This window comes from Dermochelys coriacea, chromosome 4 (assembly GCF_009764565.3).
Source record: "Dermochelys coriacea isolate rDerCor1 chromosome 4, rDerCor1.pri.v4, whole genome shotgun sequence".
NCBI classification, from domain to species: domain Eukaryota; kingdom Metazoa; phylum Chordata; order Testudines; family Dermochelyidae; genus Dermochelys; species Dermochelys coriacea.
In genome coordinates, this window is record NC_050071.1 from 69,307,454 (window position 1) to 69,328,425 (window position 20,972).

General features: G+C 37.6%; 1 protein-coding gene across 1 annotated transcript in view; it reads left to right on the plus strand.

Annotated features, from left to right (window-relative positions):
* Nucleotides 1-20,972, plus strand: part of TLL1 (tolloid like 1) — a 205,610-nt gene that overhangs the window by 83,847 nt on the left and 100,791 nt on the right. The window contains exons 3-4 of the mRNA XM_038399352.2: nt 10,873-10,983; nt 17,257-17,337. Of these exons, the coding sequence (XP_038255280.1) occupies nt 10,873-10,983; nt 17,257-17,337 (192 nt within the window). The remainder of the gene's footprint in view (nt 1-10,872; nt 10,984-17,256; nt 17,338-20,972) is intronic.

Sequence of the window (20,972 nt, forward strand, 5' to 3'; positions counted from 1 at the left end):
TACATTAGCTAAGAAAATTCATTGTTTTGCCACCACTGAAGTTCCAATTTGAAACATTTGTAGTTTGAATGGATTTATAAACAATTTTTAAAATTCAGATCAAATATTAATATTGTTGTGGCTTATTATGCTCATTTGGTTTTGTTCATTTTAATATTTAAACTTCTTCCTTACTGAATTTAAGTAATATGAACATTTAGGAGGATTAATTATTGTTTTCAATGCTTGTTCTACTTTCCCTTTATTCATGTTTATTAAATAAAAACTTCAAAATAAAAATAAAAATTAGTCATAATAGGTATTGTATACAAAATACAAAAGGAAAACATCCAAATCCTCCTCCACCCCAGACTTTGTCCTGAGAACTAAAAAGTCAATTTGATATCATAGGCCTCCATGTCAATTGCAATTTTTTTTCTCTCTCTCTCTCGTTATTTAATTTGCGTAGAACATCTCTTAAGATTCTTGAGATAAGTTAAGTGCAGAACTGAAGGGAAATGTTCCCACATAGTGTGTGACTTTAAACCAGGGGTGCAAAATAAATATAATCAGTGAATGTCATATTCTGTAATGAGTTAGAATCAATTTTGCACACTTGGGTCAAAATCTTCCTTTTACCGGTCAGAATCACACTGGGGAGAGTGTACTGTAGAGCAGGTGCTACTGGGTAAGATGGCTCATGATGACTAGGTAGGGGTGGACCCTACTGCTCTTTTGAACTCCTGTGTACCCCTGTTTACCACCTGCTGTTTAGTTAGTAGGCCCAATGCTACAAGATGCAGAGTACCCTCCACTCCCGCTTTTGGGAGCTGACTGTGCTTAAAATTTCATCAGATCTGGCACAGTATGCAGTAGAAAACTAGGGGCCTCACTACATCCCTAAAACAGCAGATAATTCTCCTTGTGGCCACGGGGTGGTAGCTAGCCCCTCAACAAAGCACTCTTTAATGTTACGCTACAGTCTCCCACAGCTGCTGTGAAGAGGATGAGAGCGCAGCTTCTTGTGCCTTCTACCACCACAACAAAGTTCAGGGTTTTGTCTTTAAGAATGTTGTCATCTTCTAAAATTTCCTCAAGCCTAACGTTGTCATTTCTACAAAATATTTAAGAATAATCTCCCTTCTCAAACGTTTGCATGTTTTTTCAGAACAAATCATAGTTTTACGTTTCAATTTGTGCACCTATTTTCAGTACTGTCCACGTAATTTGTTTATAGCCTAATTTGAAAAAGAATTGCTGATGCCTCCATTATGCTGCAATTCCAGAGTTTGTAACCCCGTTTTAAGCATAACTTTCCAAATAGGAGAATTTTTCCACCTGAGCGGAAAGTTTGGTTAACACATATAGAAATCAAACTAATGTCTACGTTTGCTAAAATATTTGTTGGATCACAGTGAAATACTACAACCCAAGCCTCTTAGAACTGTCCTTAGTAACTAAGTAAGTCAATTGCCGTGCCAGCAGAAGAATCTGTCCTGTCTCAGAGCCTCTTCTTCTGCCCCTCCACCCCCACGAACATGATACAGTTCTGTGGTCACCTAGAATCCTATTTTCGACATCTCCAACTCAAGGAATATTTCCAACACATCTCTGAAGAGCATACTAACCCACAGACCTTCCTACCAACACTACAAAAAGAAGGATTCTGGGTGGACTCCTCCTGAAGGTCGAAACAACAGACTGGACTTCTATATAGATTGCTTCCGCCAATGTGCACGGGCTGAAATTGTGGAAAAGCAGTATCCCTTGCACCATAACCTCAGCCGTGCAGAACACAGTGCCATCCACAGCTTCAGAAACAACTCTGACATCATAATCAAAAAAGCAGACAAAGGAGGTGCTGTCGTCATCATGAATAGGTCAGAATATGAACAAGAGGCTGCTAGGCAGCTCTCCAACACCACTTTCTACAAGCCACTACCCTCTGATCCCACTGAGGATTACCAAAAGAAACTACACCATCTGCTCAAGAAACTCCCTGAAAAAGCACAGGAGCAAATCCGCACAGACATTCTCCTAGAACCCCTAGCAGGGGTATTCTATTTGCTACCCAAGATCCATAAACCTGAAATCCTGGATGCTCCATCATCTTAGGCATTGGCACCCTGACAGCAGGATTGTCTGGATATGTGAACTCTCTCCGCAGGCTCTACACTATCAGCACTCGTAGCTATATCTTCGAGACACCACTGACTTCCTGAGGAAACTACAATTCATCGGTGATCTTCCTGAAAACACCATCCTAGCCACTATGGATGGAGAAACTCTCTACACCAACATTCCACATGAAGATGGACTACAAGCTGTCAGAAACAGTATCCCCGATAATGTCATGGCTGACCTGGTGGCTGAACTTTGTGACTTTGTCCTCAAGGAAATTGCTGGAGGGACCTGGATGAAAAGGGTTGGGGGGGAGATGGTGGTCCCCCCCTCCCCCCCCGAAGTGGCTGGAATTTTTAAGGTCCCGGCAAGAGAATTGCTGGAGGGACCTGGATGAAAAGGGGGGGAGAGCTGGTGGAAGGCCCCCCATAAACAAATTGTCTGGAATGGAGGGTCCCGGCAGTGGATCTGCTGGAGGGACATAAGTTTTGCATCTGCACTACACATTCTATCTGCCAGGTTAATCCCAGACATCTAATAATAAAGTTGTAGCCTGATTAAACCCATATCTAATGTCTCCTGTCATTCTTTCAGCATAGCCAGACAACTGTCCTCGTACCTAAGTAAGTCAATTGCAGTGTCACTAAGTATAGTTAGTTTGGTGTTAACAACTGCTGTGTTTTAGGTTCAAATGCCAACAACCTTTTCTCAGCTATGCTTTTACTCATGTCAATATTAGTATAGTCTTTAATATATTTTTCTTATTACAAAATGGCTGTGAACATTTAGATTTGTCGTTTTATTTAATAGGTAATGAATTGCAAAAACATTAGTATGAACACCAAACAAGTTTCACATCAGCTAATTGTTGGTATTTAGTTTACATTAAATATGAAGTTTGTTTACATGTTCATAGATCTTAATGCTGGAGGGAGGGTTGTCATGTTTATCTAGTCTCACTTCCTGCATAACATAGCCCGTAGCATTTCACCAATCACTTCTACTCCAAGCCTATAACTTGTGATTGAACTGCAGCATATCTTTTAGAAAAACATCCAGTCTTTGTTTAATATAAATATTGCTTTGTGTGTGTGTGTGTGTGTGTGTGTGCGTGTGCACATGCTTGTCAATACACAAAATTTTGTTGGGAACTATATGTGGTTTCTACCACACATTCCAGCCTTAACTCTTCCCCCCTTTTTTTCTTCTTTACAAATCCCTTTACTAAATAACTTCTACCCCCTCCCTGCCCCAACACTAGATATTTGTTGTGGATATTTGGTGTAATAGTTGGTCATGTTGAGGGAAGGTAACTTGGTAAAGAAATGTGCGCAATACAGTAGTAAAAGGGGATAATAAGAGGCTGGCATCCTAAGGGGACAAAATTAAGGTTGTGGTACGTGGTAGTTGTTGTGCTGTTAAGGTGTGTGTGCCTATGAATAGAGGAAAAGAGTATATTTATCATTAGGTTGCTTAATGTCTCATTTCTTTGCTTTTGTTGGTTCAAGTCAGGTAGGTGTATAGGGGTGTGTGTGTGTGTAGCAATGCTAACTGCTTCACTGCTTTTTGTGTATTAATTTTCTAGGATTCTTTAAGACTTGATTGATTGGGTGAGAATGCAGATTTGTAGGGATGCAAAAGTGCAACAGCATGAACCCTGCGTGCATGAACGCTTCTCCACTGTGACAGAAAATTGTAGCTCCTGTTGGAGATTTTATGTGGGCTTGTCCTCATCAATGAATCTATCAGGGTTTGTGTGAGTGGTCTCCATCAATAAGGTTTATGTACATTGTGCATAAACTTTCAGTTCCAATGTGAATATTGGCTAAATATGACACTAAATACATTAAAAAATACATATTGCACTAGAACTAGTCAGGATCTGCTCTCTATTAACTTTTACATAAACAGATCCCATAGCTCTTTCCCTGGGAGTTTTGATGGACTCATGGATCTGATTCCATTAAAAGGTTGTTTATAATGTGATATTTTATAATGTGATAGCTGAAATACTTTTTTTCTGTTGTAACTATTGTTTCAGATTCAAAAAACTTACAGTACTTTCTCTAAATTCATTTGAGTGTTAACATTTTCAAATGAAGAGAATAAATTTTAAACAGCAAGTTTAGGATTCCTTTTTTGTTGTTGTTAACAAAATGGTATACAAGATAAGAAATTAGATTAATTTGAGATTGCCTCCCAATACAAATACCTCCAGGTCTTCCAGTTTTGTTTTGGTCATTTTGCAGGCTTTATTCCACAGTTTTTGTTTTGAAGCACTAAATGATCTGACTCTTGCTCATTTCTTGGAGCAAAATTATCAAGAGACAGTTATCTTTACAGGGAGTAATAGACACACATATCCAAACAAGTCAGTCTTGCCAGTAGTTGCAAAAAGAGAGTCAAAAGAATTCTTAACTGTTTATCTTCTCACCACACAATTTCTAACCTCATACAGGCAAGGATTCCTCTGCTTACTCTTACTAAATTAAGGGAGGCATTCTACGAGAAGACAGCACCTGAATTGCATTCTTGAAATATTTTTGGTCCCTAAGAAATTTAAAACTGGGGGAGGGATATGCATTCAGCACTGGTACCTCTACTCTTGCATAAAATTCCAGAAATTCATGGTGGCAATATTCTGTTTAGTTTTACTAATTAAGGGATATGTTTCACTGATCTCTGAGCAAAACTCCCATTGCAGTTTTGTTCAAAAATTAATGGAAGGATATACCTTCTATTCATGACAGTCCCAACCTTTTTGTCAGAAAAAGGCAATTATCAGGAAGTTGCTCCCTTTATACTTTAAGGAAGCATCAAAGGGTAGACAATCCGACAGGACCGCATTAACCAGATTAGAGACCTGGGACTAATGTTTTTCAGAGGCCCCTTTTTTGTTGTGAACATGTTATTAATGAAAGCAAAAAGGTACCCCAGCTACTGACAATCAACAAGTCATGTATATTACTGAATAAACAACAAAAGAAAATCAGTGGCAATGAACAGGTTATATAGTAATTGGATAAACATTAAACGTTACGAGTCAAATGAAATGCTGTGTGTTTAAACTGGCATCTTGCAAGCTTTAAGTGCTGCAAATGTTACTGTATCCTCAAAAAGTATGTGAAGTAAGTCCCAGTCGATTGACATGATAGCAAGAACATTAAGCTTTGTTTCTACTATAGTTGATCGAAAATTATTTTTTTATTAAAGCAAGCTTAAAGAATGCTCACTCTGCTTCACAGTTAGCAATGGTTACAGTCCAATACAATTTCAATGCAATGAAAATATTCAGGAAGACATCACCGAGATCTTTGTCATGCAAAAAATGCGATGATTCAAGTAGTACTCTTATCCTGAATGTCACAATATCTTATAAATCCTGAACATGTATATGTTTTGGTGAAAAGCTCAGGCTCTAGCTCATTTAGGTAAGTGTTAAGCTGTGCCTGAGTGAATCTTTTTATCTCCTCTTCACTTTGTACTTGATCAAGAGATGTGCTGAACTATCCACAAGGTATGGCTTCCTTACAATATGCCCTTGTTTTTACTTCTGAACTTAGCTTGTCAAGAATAAGGTACAGCACTTAACCTCAAATTTCCTTCTTCCTCAAATATAGTGTCATTTTTGCTTTACAGTACGTTTGTATTCTTCATGGTTGGACTCATCAACATCACTTCCCAATTTTTTTTTACTTTCACCTCAAAATAATCTAACTGAGATTGTAAGCTTGTGACAAACTCTTCCAAGGAAGTCGGCAAATCAACAGCAACAACATGATCCAGACCTGGCTTTTGAAGCTTTATGCTAGTTTTGTCAAATCTTTCTAGTGTCACATTCCCCACAATACTCATAAATGCAGTTTTCATTTGGCACATTTTCTTGTATAACAGTTGTGCTTCACTTTGAGTTTCATGGTCTTCCTTGGCGTTATCCATTCCTTCTTTCAAACAGTGTTGATTGCCCTCATAGTTCACTAGAATTGTTTTACAAGATTCGGCATGACAGCATCTCATATCGGACAGGGCTTTTCGGACCAGGAGAGCTCCTTGTTCAGTCAAGGTAAGATTGTTACACAGAAGCTGCCATTGCCTGGGTGATGAGACACACAAAAAACGTTTCTGGAGAAAACTAAAAAGTTTGATGGCAAGAATCAGTGCTGTGAATTCCAGAGAATGAGCTGTGCATGTCACATATACAGCTACTGGGTTTAGTCTTTTGATCTGAACTTGAAGACCTTCATATTTTCCATATATGTTACTTGCATTATTGTATGACTGACTGCTGCAGTTTTCAATAGCAGTGTTGTTTTTGTCCAATAAAGACTTCACAGTCTGGAAAAGTGACTTTCTTGTGTGGCTTTCAATTTCCATGGAAATGCTCATATATGGCACCATGTAAGCAATATTGTAAAATGATAGGTAACTGATCAACATGAGCGATATCAGGAGCTGAATCTACTGTCAAAGAGAAGTATTTTGCCTGTTTGACTTGATTTACAATGAATTCACAAACCTTACATCCCATTAGCTCAGTAAAGTCATCACAGATGGTGTTCAACATGTAGGGCAGGTGACATTTCCCTTTGTTTCTATAGCATTTGATATGCTCACTTAGAAATGGGTCAAATTCAGCAATGGCATCAAGAATACTTACATAATTTCCATTCAGAGGTGATAACTTCCTCCCTTCCTCTAAATGCTAAACTGTGTTCAGTGAGAAGCTCAATAACTGTCACAATATGCCTTAAAACTTCCTTCCAGAAAGCAGTTTGCATTAGAAGCATCTCCCTGTCTATGTGATTCTTGCCTGGTAACTGTGGTAGTCATGCAACCATGGCATTGCAAAGTTCCATGCTGTTTGCATAAGAACAAGTCTTCTCCTGCTTTTTTCCAGTCAGAAATGTCTGGGGTCATGAAGGTGCTAAGATTGTTAGGTGATGAAAAGCCTTTGCAGGCAAAACAATACTGCTCCTGTGGATTTAGAATACAATAATCAACCAATGCCTCTGATAACATTTGGTAATTTTCATTCAAAAACGAGGTGAGGGATACCATTTCTTAAGTTTGTACTCCCACTTGGAGGTTATAAATTTGTCACTGAAATTCTGAATATTGAACAGACCTTTGTCAATACACAGGCTATGAAACTCCTCCATTATCAAACAAGGCTGGATCTTGTGCTATGCTAATGGCAAAGTTATCCTCTTTATCACTACTATTCTCTCTGCCTTCCGTATAGAGAGGTGATAGGAAAAGTGTCCAGGAATTCAGAAACGTGCCTTTTCTTCTACTCTTTCTGGTGCGAACAAATTCATATCCATATCTTCACTTTGTTTATCATTTTTGAGGGGGTCGCTCAGTGTCTTTGAAAGATGATTCTGAAATAGTACCAGTAGAGAAACAGTTAGTAAGTTAGAGTAACTTGCTTACAGTTTTCTCTCTTTATAATTTAGCTTTCCTTTTTGCTGCTCTGCTTGGAAATTGTCAACCAGACATCTCATAGAACAATACTAAACAAGTACTGTGTATTGCTGTCATTAGCAGATGGCAATTATTGCTGCCAGTTAGCACCCTTGTCACCAGCAATTGAAAGTCTGAAAAAAATTAAATATGAGCTGTGAAATCTTAAGAAACTGGGACAAAATTAGTATCATCAGGGAGCATACATTATTTTTTTCTTTTCTTTTTAGTGTTAGCACAAATATGATCAAAATCTCCCTTGTGTGTAGCATATAGACAAGCATCCGAGGTCCCCCAGCAAAGCTGAAGCCTGGGTCTGCAGCCTTCTGAGCTTCCCTCCACTAGTGAGGTCTATCAGGTCTCAAGAGAGAGGCTGCTTCTCACCTATAGTTTTCTTTGTTATCTCCTTTTCCATAGCTCCATTTGCCTTTGGTTTTCTTTCCATACCTTAGTCTAGATACAGATACACCTCGTAACTACTGTACATTAAGTTTACTACATTACTAAGTATCAACAAAGAAATTTGTCATTATAAATCATTTTCTGTAACTCATTCCATTGATGCAGACCCCTTCATAATATTAACCCTTCATATTATTAGAAAGGAAGGATAGTCTACTGGTTAAGGTACTGTACAGGGGCATACGAGATCTGAGAGTCATTCCTGGCTCTACCACAGACCTCCTACGCAGCCTTGAGCGAATCACATAATCTCTTTGTGCTTCAGTTTCCCATTGGTAACACTGAGCCTGCAATAGTGAATCCCACTCACAGGAAACAGGTCACTGGTAAAATGATGGCTGTCCATTATGTGTACTACTGATGAGGTGAACTGGAAGGGATAATGTTTCTGCTGAATCAGTGCCTCTAAGGAAGAAGACGTTCAAAGTATATATAGATAGAGAGAGTGACTGAATAGTTCAAAGGTATTTGGAATGCCCTCAAATACACACACTGTTTCCAGAAGGCTGCTATTTTATGTAATAAATAAAACTTTAAAAATAAATTACTCATAAGGTTCTAAAATATTTTGTTTTAAAATGAATGAGTTCATTTGCACCCCGTAGTGTACGTATTCTGGCATTTTTTCCCTAAAGAATAAAGGAAGCAATTTACTATGCTTACAAAATTGGCATGATGAGGCTGGTACTTCAGCTCCTAATTTTGAACCAAGTACTACAAATAAAAATGGTTTATAACTCTGGAGTTATTTCACTTCCAATTTGGTATTGTCTGGCTCTCTGCCCTTTACTATTTATTTGTTACTGATTTTTAGTAATTTTTTAATATGTAAAGTACTCAGCCTTTGTAGCATGTATATCAAATTATGATGGTTGCTCTATGTGGCCATTCCAGTTACAAAAATAAAATGAAGTTATTTTCAATGTGATATGTTTTTCCTAGTAGCCTTGGGTTCAAGAGTGAGTGCTGTAGATACAAGGAATGTGTATGCACTGCACAGGAGTTCCCCAGCAAAGACACCCTACAAATGATAACTTCTGTGATGCAAAATTGATTAAATAACAGATAACACAAACATCAATAAACAAAAGAAAATGTAATCTTTACAGCAAGTAAAAGCCAGTAAGGGTTTCTTCTAGGGGAGTCACATGGTTAGAGTGATAGCAAAGGAAGGCATTAACAAAAACACTTTGCATGGATTTGAATGAACATATAGGGACACCAGAGGTGAAGTATTACGGTAGATGGAGTGTGGACAAGGGTTTTAGTTGTAGGGAAAGAGAGGGAATGATTTACTGTGGAAATTATATAAAGGAACAACCTACTGAAATTGGTGACATACTGTATATGGGGTGAGAGGAGAGGGAAGAGTTGAACATGACACAGGCTGTTTGCTTGGGTCACTCATTCGATAATGGAGTTATTGTCAGAGATGGTGAAGGCTGAGAGAAGGAAGAATTTGAGGGAAAGATCATAAACAATAACGTCAGCTAGTGCAAATTGGCAAAGCTCTATTGATTTCATACATACTAGTTGAGGGTCTGGCCTGCTGAGTTTAGCTTTTGCCACAAGCTTGAGTTGGACATCAGTTTTGCATCTATTTTTTATATTTTATATTTCATCCTGAAGAGAGGGAGAGATGGAGCTAAAGACAGATGAACACACATCTAGCTTTTTCACCATTAGCTGTTCAAAGATCCTAGCCCTTTGGTTGGGATCAGCAAAGGGGTGACAGTTTAAGATATATGAGCTCATATAAGTGTACAGAGGAAAGAAGAGGAGACCAAGACCAAACGCCTGAAAGACTGCTACTGAGGACAGGAAAAAGTAGAAAGGAAGAGCCACCAAAGCAGAAACTAACAGAGCAGTAGGAAGAAAACTAGGAGACCATAAAGTCACGAAAGCCAAAGTAGCCAGAGAACACAAAATGTGAATTAAACCATGTAAAGGAAATATATAGGTCAAGCAGGAGGATAATGGGAAAGAAAACTCTTTGTCTTTGTGAAACAGATAAAAAATCTGATGAGTATATATAACACATTATAAAGTCAGGTTTCAGAGGAACAGCCGTGCTAGTCTATATTTGCAAAAAGAAAAGAAGTTAGTCTCTAAGGTGCCACAAGTACTCCTTTTCTTTTTACATTATAAAGTATGCACTAAACATATTAAAGATAAAATAGTGTTTTCTGGCTTCATTTTCCCGGCTATATTATGTTATGGGCTGTATCTTTGTGAAACTCCTGTTTTGATGGACTTCATCTTAAAAAAACAATAAGAAAAGGAGTACTTGTGGCACCTTAGAGACTAACAAATTTATTAGAGCATAAGCTTTCGTGAGCTACAGCTCACTTCATCGGATGCATTTCGATGAAGTGAGCTGTAGCTCACGAAAGCTTATGCTCTAATAAATTTGTTAGTCTCTAAGGTGCCACAAGTACTCCTTTTCTTTTTGCGAATACAGACTAACACGGCTGCTACTCTGAAACCTGTAAAAAAACAATGACTTTAATTCACTGTTTTATTTTTTTTTATTGTGCTTATAGAGGGGAAAATATAAGGATTTGTTGAAGATTACTGTCATGTTTGTATGATTGCATGTATTCAATTCAATAGCAAAATTAAAATGTCCATACAATAAATAAATAAAGCTAAAGGGATATTAAAGGTAAATGAGGGAATATTGGAATGGATTAGAATGCATGTTCCCTAGGTTTTTATGAGCTAGTCAACATTATAAAATCTGGGTATATATCTTTTTGTGAGCTCTGACATGGCAATGTATTCTTCAGATTGGTTTTAATGTTTAAGTAAATGCTTTAATTAAATTCAGCTCTCTTTTATTTAAAGCTGTCTTTTGGGGAGATATTGCCTTAGATGATGAAGACTTAAAAATCTTTCAAATTGACAGGACAATTGACCTTACGCAGCATTCAGATGAAAGACTTGGACATAACACAGGTATGATGTTAAAGGTGTGACTTTAAATTTTTTATTAACCTATATTTATTTATTCATTCACAGAACGTAACCCTCACTTTAAATCTACAAAACATGGTATCATCTAGGGGTAATATTGGTTTTAAACTTTATAAAGTTGTTTAATCGTTACAGGTTTGCTTTCTAAAAGGCAATGAAAAGTAATAGAATTTTGATTTTATTCCTGGTATTTCTAATGAAAATTCTTCTCTGGAACATAAAAATAAAGTTTAGTGTTCAGCTGGGGCCAAATCATGGCCTGGTTTACATGGCAACATAAGAGAGTAAGGAGGGTAAGGCCCCATGCAGCAGGGCAGGACAGGTTCAGGAATGGGTGAAGTCTTGACTTTCCCGCTTCACATGCCATCTAGCACAACTGCACTGACCTGCTGGGGAATGTATACTGATGTGAAACTGGATGGGAGATTTTCCTCAGTGAATCACAGTCTCCCTTTTAGGGCATGGCTACACTGGAAACTTCAAAGCGCTGCTGCGGGAGCGCTCCCGTGGAGCACTTTGAAGTGCGAGTGTGGTCGTGTGTGAGCACTGAGAGAGAGCTCTCCCAGCGCTCCTAGTAATCCACCTCCACCAGGGGATTAGCTCCAAACTCTGGGAGTGCAGCCCCCAGCGCTCGGAGCCTGTCTACACTAGAGCTTTAAAGCGCTCAGACTTGCTGCACTCGGGGGGGTGATTTTTAACACCCCTGAGCCAGAAAGTTAGAGCGCTATAAAATGTAGGTGTAGACAAGCCCTTAGGCTGCTCCAGGAGATACACCACAACATGTTGTTGTGCCTTGTTCAGGGCAGAGCATATAGTTACAATCTTGCCCATATGGAATTTTCAGTAGAGAAATGTGATTTCCTGTATGAGTTGCATCCTAGAATGTTCATTTCATGGAATACTCCAGGAATTTGTCAAAATACCATGAGGTTTGATTATTTGTTAAATTCTTTATTTGTTTCAATGTTAGATGGCAAGACTGGTCTTAGAGATGGCCAAATAAATATTTACTAGACAAGTATGAGTGTATATAATGTCTGCTATTATTTATATATGTATTTGTGTGTGTAGGTATTTATAATGCAGAAGTACAAGAAACTGCAATCAGGCTTAGTTCTCTGTTGTGTTAGGCATAGTACATGAACATAGGAAAACTAAGTTCCTGCTGCATAGCTGTAGGCCCCAGCCTTGCAGTCTTCTCTAGTAGGATTTGGGCTAGTTTGTGGAAAATGGGATTTAAAAGACAAGTGGCATATGCAGGGTGTAGAAAAGTGATATATGCAAACAAATTTTTTTAAAATACATTTACTTTTTAAAATATATATGTAAATTTCAGTTTCCCCCATCTGACCGTCTAACTTTACCAATATTAATTTGGTGGGGTTTTTTTATAGATGTTGCAACAGAAATGTGTCTTGAGGAATAATTTAAAGGAAAGGACGAGTTCAGATGAAGATGGCCATTCTAATTGTTAATTTTTTCTTATAAATATGTTTTAAATATTTTTTTCATGGATTTACTCTTCTTTGTAACTACATATAATAATTAGAATATCTGTATATTATCCTGGCATTTTCTTTTACTTTCTTCTTAAGCCACCTGTTTGTTCAAGGCAGGATCATTTTTGATCTTTTCTAGATCAAGATTGGATTGAAAAAATTCACTGACTCTTATTAACATTTTCTCAAACAAATCATTTTAATGGGCTTTGAAGTATTTCAGGTCCTGATTTTGCTGACAAAATGTAGAGAGCAAGGTCAGTAATTTCCCTTTAAATTACTGTAGTTGAGTGATTTATTTGACCTGAAGACTTTTGATTTAATACCTTTGATGATGTCTTTGAAAGTGACAAAGATCTTTCTGGTGATTGCCGGATAGATGCACAATAATTTTTGAAGCTGTTTCTTCTCATATTTAATGTTCTACTGTTTAATTTTCTTTTCCTCCCTATGTTGGGTTATGTGCATTATTACAGACAAGTTGGAGTATTCTTTTCAGGGACAGATTGTGGTACCATGGTAAGGACCAGATTCTGTCAACCATAATCCTCCGATAGTCCCCATTGGGAGATTAGGTCCTGGTTCTATTTCTATTATTCCTATAAATCACTGATTCAACTTCTGGTACAGTTAGTGGGAGCTGCACTGGGCCCTAAGTGATCATTTTAAGACATGTACTTTTGTTTTGACAGATTTGGAGTATTAAGCTTGAAAAAGTTGGTTTCATTTTACATTATAAATACATGATTTTTCTAAATTCAGATTATTACGTGTATATTATATAATGGCACTTTGGCCCATATTTAGCAAAACACTTAAATGTGTGCTTAACTGCCACTCACTGCAATATCTTGATATCTTTTTTGATGAGATTACAAATTTGATTGATAAATATAGTAGTATTGATATATTATACTTGGACTTCTGTAAGTTATTTGACTTGGTACTTCATTATATTCTGATTTAAAAACTAGACTGATATAAAATTAACATGGCACACACTAAATAGATTAAAACTGGCTAACTGGCAGGATTCAAAATATAACTGCAATTGGAGAATTGTCATCGGCTCGATGTGTTTCTAGTGGGGTCCCGCAGGGATCGGTTCTTGGACCTACGTTATTTAACATTTTTTTCAACCACCTGGGAGAAAAGATAAAATCATCACTGATAAAGTTTACAGATAATAAAGAATTGGGGGAGTTGTAAGTGGATAGGTCCCTGAGTCAGAACAATCTAGATTACTAGGTAAACTGCGTGCAAGCAAGCAATACACATTTTAATACAGTTAAATATAAACATATACAACTGGGAACAAAGAATGTAGACCATACATAAAAGATGGGGGACTCTGTCCTGGGAATGAGTGATTCTAAAAAAGATTTTGGGGGTCATGGTGGATAATCAGCTGAACAGGAGTTCCCAGTGTGACACTGTGGCCAAAAGAAATAATGCAATCCTGGCATGCATAAACAGGGAAATCTCAAATAAGATTGCGGAGATTATTTTACCTCTGTATTGGGCACTGGTGTGTCCGCTGCTGAAATAATGTGTCCACAAGTCAAAACAGATGTTGATAAATTGGAGAGGGTTTAGAGAACAGCCACCAGAATGATTACAGGATTAGAAAACATGCTTTTATATTGATACTGAAGGAGTTCAATCTATTTAGTTTAGCAGAGAGAAGGTTAAGGGGTGACTTGATTAGTCTATTAGTATTACTTGGGGAACAAATTTTTATTAATGGGCTCTTCAATCTAGTAGAGAAAAATATAACATAATCCAGTGGCTGGAAGTTAAAGGCAGACAAATTCAGACTGGAAATAAGGTGTAAATTTTTAACAGTGAGCATAATTAACAATTGGAACAGTTTACCAACAGCCATGGTGGATTCTCCAAGATTGACAATTTTTAAATCAAGATTGGATGTTTTTCTGAAAGCTAGGAATTATTTTGGGGAGGGTCCATGGCCTGTGCAATACAGGAGATCACACTAGATGATCACAATTGTCCTATCTGGCTGTAGAATCTATGAATCTACAAAAAGCATGTGCTTAAGGGTAAGTGCATGTTTAAGTCCTCTGCTGAATCAGAACCTTTGTGTATACCTTTTTGTTCCTCTGCCATCTGGTTGTTACAGTGACATGACCAAGCAGCTGAGAAAAGAAAGTGCAAACAGTTATTAAATAGAAAAAATTAAATTGCCTGTTTAAACTAAAATCTCTGAACTCAAACTATATTTATTCTTTAAAATTTTGCTATTATTTACTAGTGCAATTTAAAAAATCTTTAAAAAAAGCCTTATATACAGATTTTTGTCACAATTGAATAAAATAATTATAATTTCAGTCCTGATTATGCAAATAGTTGCTTGTGTAATTGTGTATATTTGTTCCTATGTACATTTCTATGAAGACAATGTGATATAATGTTGGAAAAACTAGCCATGGGGGAGTATAATAGCTAGACTGGTGTTTGCAGGAGTTGGCTTTTGCATTGTAAATAATAGTGCAGGACCTGATCTTCCAAACTCTGACTCAAGCAGTGGGACTACTCAGTTGACTAAGGATTATTTACATAGATTTGCAGGTTCAGACAATTACATTATGAGCTCCTCAGGGCAAGGCCCTGTCATTTTGTTGGCCTGTAAAGTAACATTTATACACTGTGTTGTATAAGTAATAATAATTTAATAAACAACAAAGAGCTATTATGTAGATAGTTTTTTACATAACTGCCAAAAATACTATTTCCTGCCCCCACACTTAAAACATGTGGATTTTTTAAATTCACTTTTGGTTAGCTTGTGGCTTGAGGTTTACATTCTATAGTGTCAGGTTTCAGAGTAGCAGCCGTGTTAGTCTGTATTCGCAAAAAGAAAAGGAGTACTTGTGGCACCTTAGAGACTAACAAATTTATTAGAGCATAAGCGAAGTGAGCTGTAGCTCACGAAAGCTTATGCTGTAATAAATTTGTTAGTCTCTAAGGTGCCACAAGTACTCCTATTCTATAGTGTGTGCATTAGTCATATAAAATAAGTCAGGTTAGCTATTTTAAGATATTCGTATTTAATTTCTTATTTGACCTTTTGTACACCAAACCGAATACACAGTGTGTGCTATTAGATTACCACTACTAGTGTACTACCTTACTCCATATTTTTGTTGTAATAACTATAGATAATAAAAAAATAATAGCTTCCTGTATCAATAAGGTCATGGATTCCTCTCTATTACTGTTATCTCTTTCACATTTGCCTGTTTTCTAAAGATTCCCCTCCACACACACACACAATTGTCTGGATTTTTTTACTCCATACGTAATTTTGCAAAATAAATGCTAACATGAGATAATTGCATTAATAATGTGAAATGCATGTATATGGCATGGCATATACTATAGCTAACCAAATAATTCCTTGGGAAGGAATGTATTGAAGTATTACCTCATCTTCCTAAAATGTTTTTAAAAATTTGGAAAATTTTTCTCAAGGGATCCAGCAAGTATATGACAGTGTAATCCAAATAATTAGGCACATTATTATTCACTGAGTAAGCATGCTAACTTACTTGCCTTTTATGGCATTGTCTAGTCTGTAATCTGCCTTTTGAACTGCCGTTTAGTCAATACACACTTTAATGTTGCAGAAATTGTGAAAAAAAAAGTAAGAGGAAAAGGGAATTTGAGGAAATTATTGGTTGAAACTAGTATGGCTAATCATGACTTCTGCAATCCTTTATTCTTAGCCACCTCCTCCTGCTGCAGTAGCTTGAAACACTGATATTTCACAGCAAATATTGCTTTGTTTAAAAAAATCACTTATAGGAATTCTATAAAATTCTCTAAAACCTCTTCAGACATTCTGGTTATTCGTTGCACGCCACAATACTGCCAGCATTCTTTTTTCTTGCTTACTAATGTTTTTTAAAGGTGATATGCAATAATAACTAAAGTAACAGAACCACTATGAAACCGAAGTAGTCAGCAGACTGCTATAGATGGCATATGTGGTTTAAATTAATCTGGTGCATGCCTGTAAGTGCGATGGTAAATATTCAGACAGTGAAACTCCAGCTGCCTCTTTGGATGGTTAGCTTTTCTGCTTCCCTCTCACTCGTTGATTATTGGAGCTCCACAGGAATGCCTCAGAGGTCATGTTACTATAGTTTGGTATTTGATAGGTTAGCAGTCCTTATGTGACTGACTGTACTTTAAAGATCCATTTGCAAGTTAACAAAGAACCACAACGCTTTTGGGATAAAATCAATCGTATTGCTTTTTTAAATCATGTTGCTTTGTTTGTTTGTTTGCTCTTGGGGTCTTAACATCCTTCCTCTTCTCCTCCCCTCCCCCCAAGATATGGGAACATAGTGGTATACATTCAGGAAATTTCTGTGAAAGCAGGGTATCCAGCTGTCAATCAATATGGCACTAAGGATGTCAAGGTCACTGAGAAGAAAAAAGCTTCAAATAATAATTAGATGATGTAATTGTCATGACTTGTCTGAATAACAAAGACACGTTGGCTTGCGTTCTGGAATGCATGCTAGAAAATCTTTCAGCTACAAATGTGTTTTTGTTTCATTGTCAAAAATGCTTGAAGAATTTGTATGTAGGTCATTAAAGAATTTTAAACGTCCTTAAAGATTCATTGCATATCCTACAGAGTAATTCCTAATTTCTCTCCATAAGATATTTGCTATATGTGTAATGTTCTGTGTTTAACTTCCATAATATTTCCTTTTTCTTTTTAAAGGTGGCTTTGGTGAACATGGGACATCAAAAAAACGAGGTGCCCTCTATCAGCTTATAGACAGGATAAGAAGATTTGGCTCTGGTATTTTCACTGTTTGAATTAGCAGACTGCCTGATGTGATGTACAGTTAACATTAATGACAGTACTTTAACACCTTAAACCCAGTCTGTATCAGTAGTACTGTAAACTATTAAAACAAGAGTAATGAAGAGATTAGCTCTTTTCCTATCTATGCTTTGTCAGAGAGCTCATATTTCATATAAGCTAGAAAAGTTCATACTGGAAGCTAAAATCCAAAAATACATTATTTTAAATTTTATTTTAAATTGTTAAAAAATTGCTAGGTGTTCATTACCAAGAGTATTCACAGTAATGAATGCAGTTGGGATGTATTTTCATTAAGATTACAGTACTCTTTGTGTATGTGTTATGCATGAATGGATAGCTGCAATAAATTGCTAATGACCTATGCTGGTTTTGTAGGCAATGGGACACTGTGATGAGTCATACTGCATGTGAAACATTTATGATATGTTTCATCTCATGAAAACATTTTTTAAATGTTGTAAATTTCTGTAGAATTCAGTGGTCAGTATCTATGGCATCTTCATTAATATTGAGTTAAGTTTATTCACTAAGTTTGGTGCAACATGATTTAACTCTGGTGCCATTAAACCCCAGTATCTGCAGGAAAATGTAAAACTCAGTTTTAAACACAATTCAGCATGTGGGAGTTCGTCACTCCATATCTTGCAAAAGTAGCCACAGTGTAGTATCTGACATTACCAATATGTGGTGGTATATAACTGCATGCTTGATCTGAGAACTAGGCACATTAGTTTTGTGTAACTGTCTACCTTCATCTAATCGGAACAAAGCTAGTTGGAAGAATAAGCAAGGGTAAAATGACCATATTGTCATGTAAGCCACCCACACATCATCAAATGATTCAGTACTGAAGAAGTACATATGACTGTCTGGGATTCCAAGTTCGATTTACATTTTAATAGATTACCTGAGTCGTAGATTGCATAATAATTCTCAGTAACAAATTCATTATTTTAATATCAAAAGATTGATGTAAAACTTAAAATTATATTTGCTTAACATAGATATAGGTGTTCTGGACATAGAACATTTTCCTAAGCCCAACAACTTTCTGTGTGGTTGATGATGTTGCTTAACCTGTACAGTGAGTTAATCTATAAGTAATCTTACTTTTCTGCCCAGGCTTCTGAAACTTTTCTCCCCTTTTTCATGGCTCTTGCACCTTTCCTTATTCTTTTTGTATCTTCTTTGCTTCCTTGCTAACATACAGATCTGTACCAAGACCCTTGGCCTCTTACCTTTCATCCACAGTTGCTTCTGTCCTGACCTGACATCCTTCCTGGTCTCTCTGTCATATCCCTCGCTTGTCCGGGATACCAGTTAACAGACTGCCACTTTGTGTTCAGTACATTTTAGTGGGACTGCTCACAGAGAAAGGTACTATTCAGCAGGAATGAAGGTGGCAGAATTGGGCACTATTGAATAAGACAGATCAGCTTTTGCTAAAAGTCCATTTTAACCTGCCACCATGATATTGATACATTTATAAATTGCTCCAGAAAAGGGAAACAAGTAACTATGTTGTATGAAAGTCCTTGCATTCATCTTCATAATAATAGTAAAGATTATAATAATAATTAAATTGGACCAGAGAGAGAGAGATAGAGAGAGACTCTTTAATCTGGGCATTAGGGCACCCATTTGGGAGACCCAGATTCTAGTCCCTTTTGTGCCAATGAATATACAAGTATTTATACATAGTAGACAGTCTAAATAGAAATGACCGAGAAAGACATAGCCTAGTGATTAGGACACTGACCTAGAAGTTGGAGGATCCAAGTCCAAATCCTTGCTCCACATTAGTCAGAGTAGGGAATTGAATCCAGGTCTCCTACAGAATTTACAGTTTTATAAATGGGCAGCAGCTGCAAGCTTATCACTACATAAGCTTTCGTGAGCTACAGCTCACTTCATCGGACGCATTTGGTGGAAAAAACAGAGGAGAGATTTATATACACACACACACACACACACACACACACACACACACAGAGAGAACATGAAACAATGGGTTTATCATACACACTGTAAGGAGAGTGATCACTTAAGATAAGCCATCACCAGCAGCAGGGGGGGAAAAGGAGGAAAACCTTTCATGGTGACAAGCAAGGTAGGCTAATTCCAGCAGTTAACAAGAATATCAGAGGAACAGTGGGGGGTGGGGTGGGAGGGAGAAATACCATGGGGAAATAGTTTTACTTTGTGTAATGACTCATCCATTCCCAGTCTCTATTCAAGCCTAAGTTAATTGTATCCAGTTTGAAAATTAATTCCAATTCAGCAGTCTCTCCTTGGAGTCTGTTTTTGAAGCTTTTTGTTGAAGTATAGCCACTCTTAGGTCTGTGATCGAGTGACCAGAGAGATTGAAGTGTTCTCCAACTGGTTTTTGAATGTTATAATTCTTGACGTCTGATTTGTGCCCATTCATTCTTTTACGTAGAGACTGTCCAGTTTGGCCAATGTACATGGCAGAGGGGCATTATTGGCACATGATGGCATATATCACATTGGTAGATGCGCAGGTGAACGAGCCTCTGATAGTGTGGCTGATGTGATTAGACCCTATGATGGTATCCCCTGAATAGATATGTGGACAGAGTTGGCAACGGGCTTTGTTGCAAGGATAGGTTTCTGGGTTAGTGGTTCTGTTGTGTGGTGTGTGGTTGCTAGTGAGTATTTGCTTCAGATTGGGGGGCTGTCTGTAAGCAAGGACTGGTCTGTCTCCCAAGATCTGTGAGAGTGATGGGTCGTCCTTCAGGATAGGTTGTAGATCCTTGATGATGCGTTGGAGAGGTTTTAGTTGGGGGCTGAAGGTGATGGCTAGTGGCGTTCTGTTGTTTTCTTTGTTGGGCCTGTCCTGTAGTAGGTGACTTCTAGGTACTCTTCTGGCTCTGTCAATCTGTTTCTTCACTTCAGCAGGTGGGTATTGTAGTTGTAGGAATGCATGATAGAGATCTTGTAGGTGTTTGTCTCTGTCTGAGGGGTTGGAGCAAATGCGGTTATATCGTAGCGCTTGGCTGTAGACAATGGATCGAGTGGTATGATCTGGATGAAAGCTAGAGGCATGTAGGTAGGAATAGCGGTCAGTAGGTTTCCGATATAGGGTGGTGTTTATGTGACCATCGCTTATTAGCACCGTAGTGTCCAGGAAGTGGATCTCTTGTGTGGACTGGTCCAAGCTGAGGTTGATGGTGGGATGGAAATTGTTGAAATCATGATGGAATTCCTCAAGAGCTTCTTTTCCATGGGTCCAGATGATGAAGATGTCATCAATGTAGCGCAAGTAGAGTAGGGGCATTAGGGGACGAGAGCTGAGGAAGCGTTGTTCTAAGTCAGCCATAAAAATGTTGGCATACTGTGGGGCCATGCGGGTACCCATCGCAGTGCCGCTGATTTGAAGGTATACATTGTCACCAAATGTGAAATAGTTATGGGTCAGGACAAAGTCACAAAGTTCTGCCACCAGATTAGCCGTGACAGTATCGGGGATACTGTTCCTGATGGCTTGTAGCCCATCTTTGTGTGGAATGTTGGTGTAGAGGGCTCCTACATCCATAGTGGCTAGGATGGTGTTTTTAGGAAGATCACCAATGGACTGTAGTTTCCTC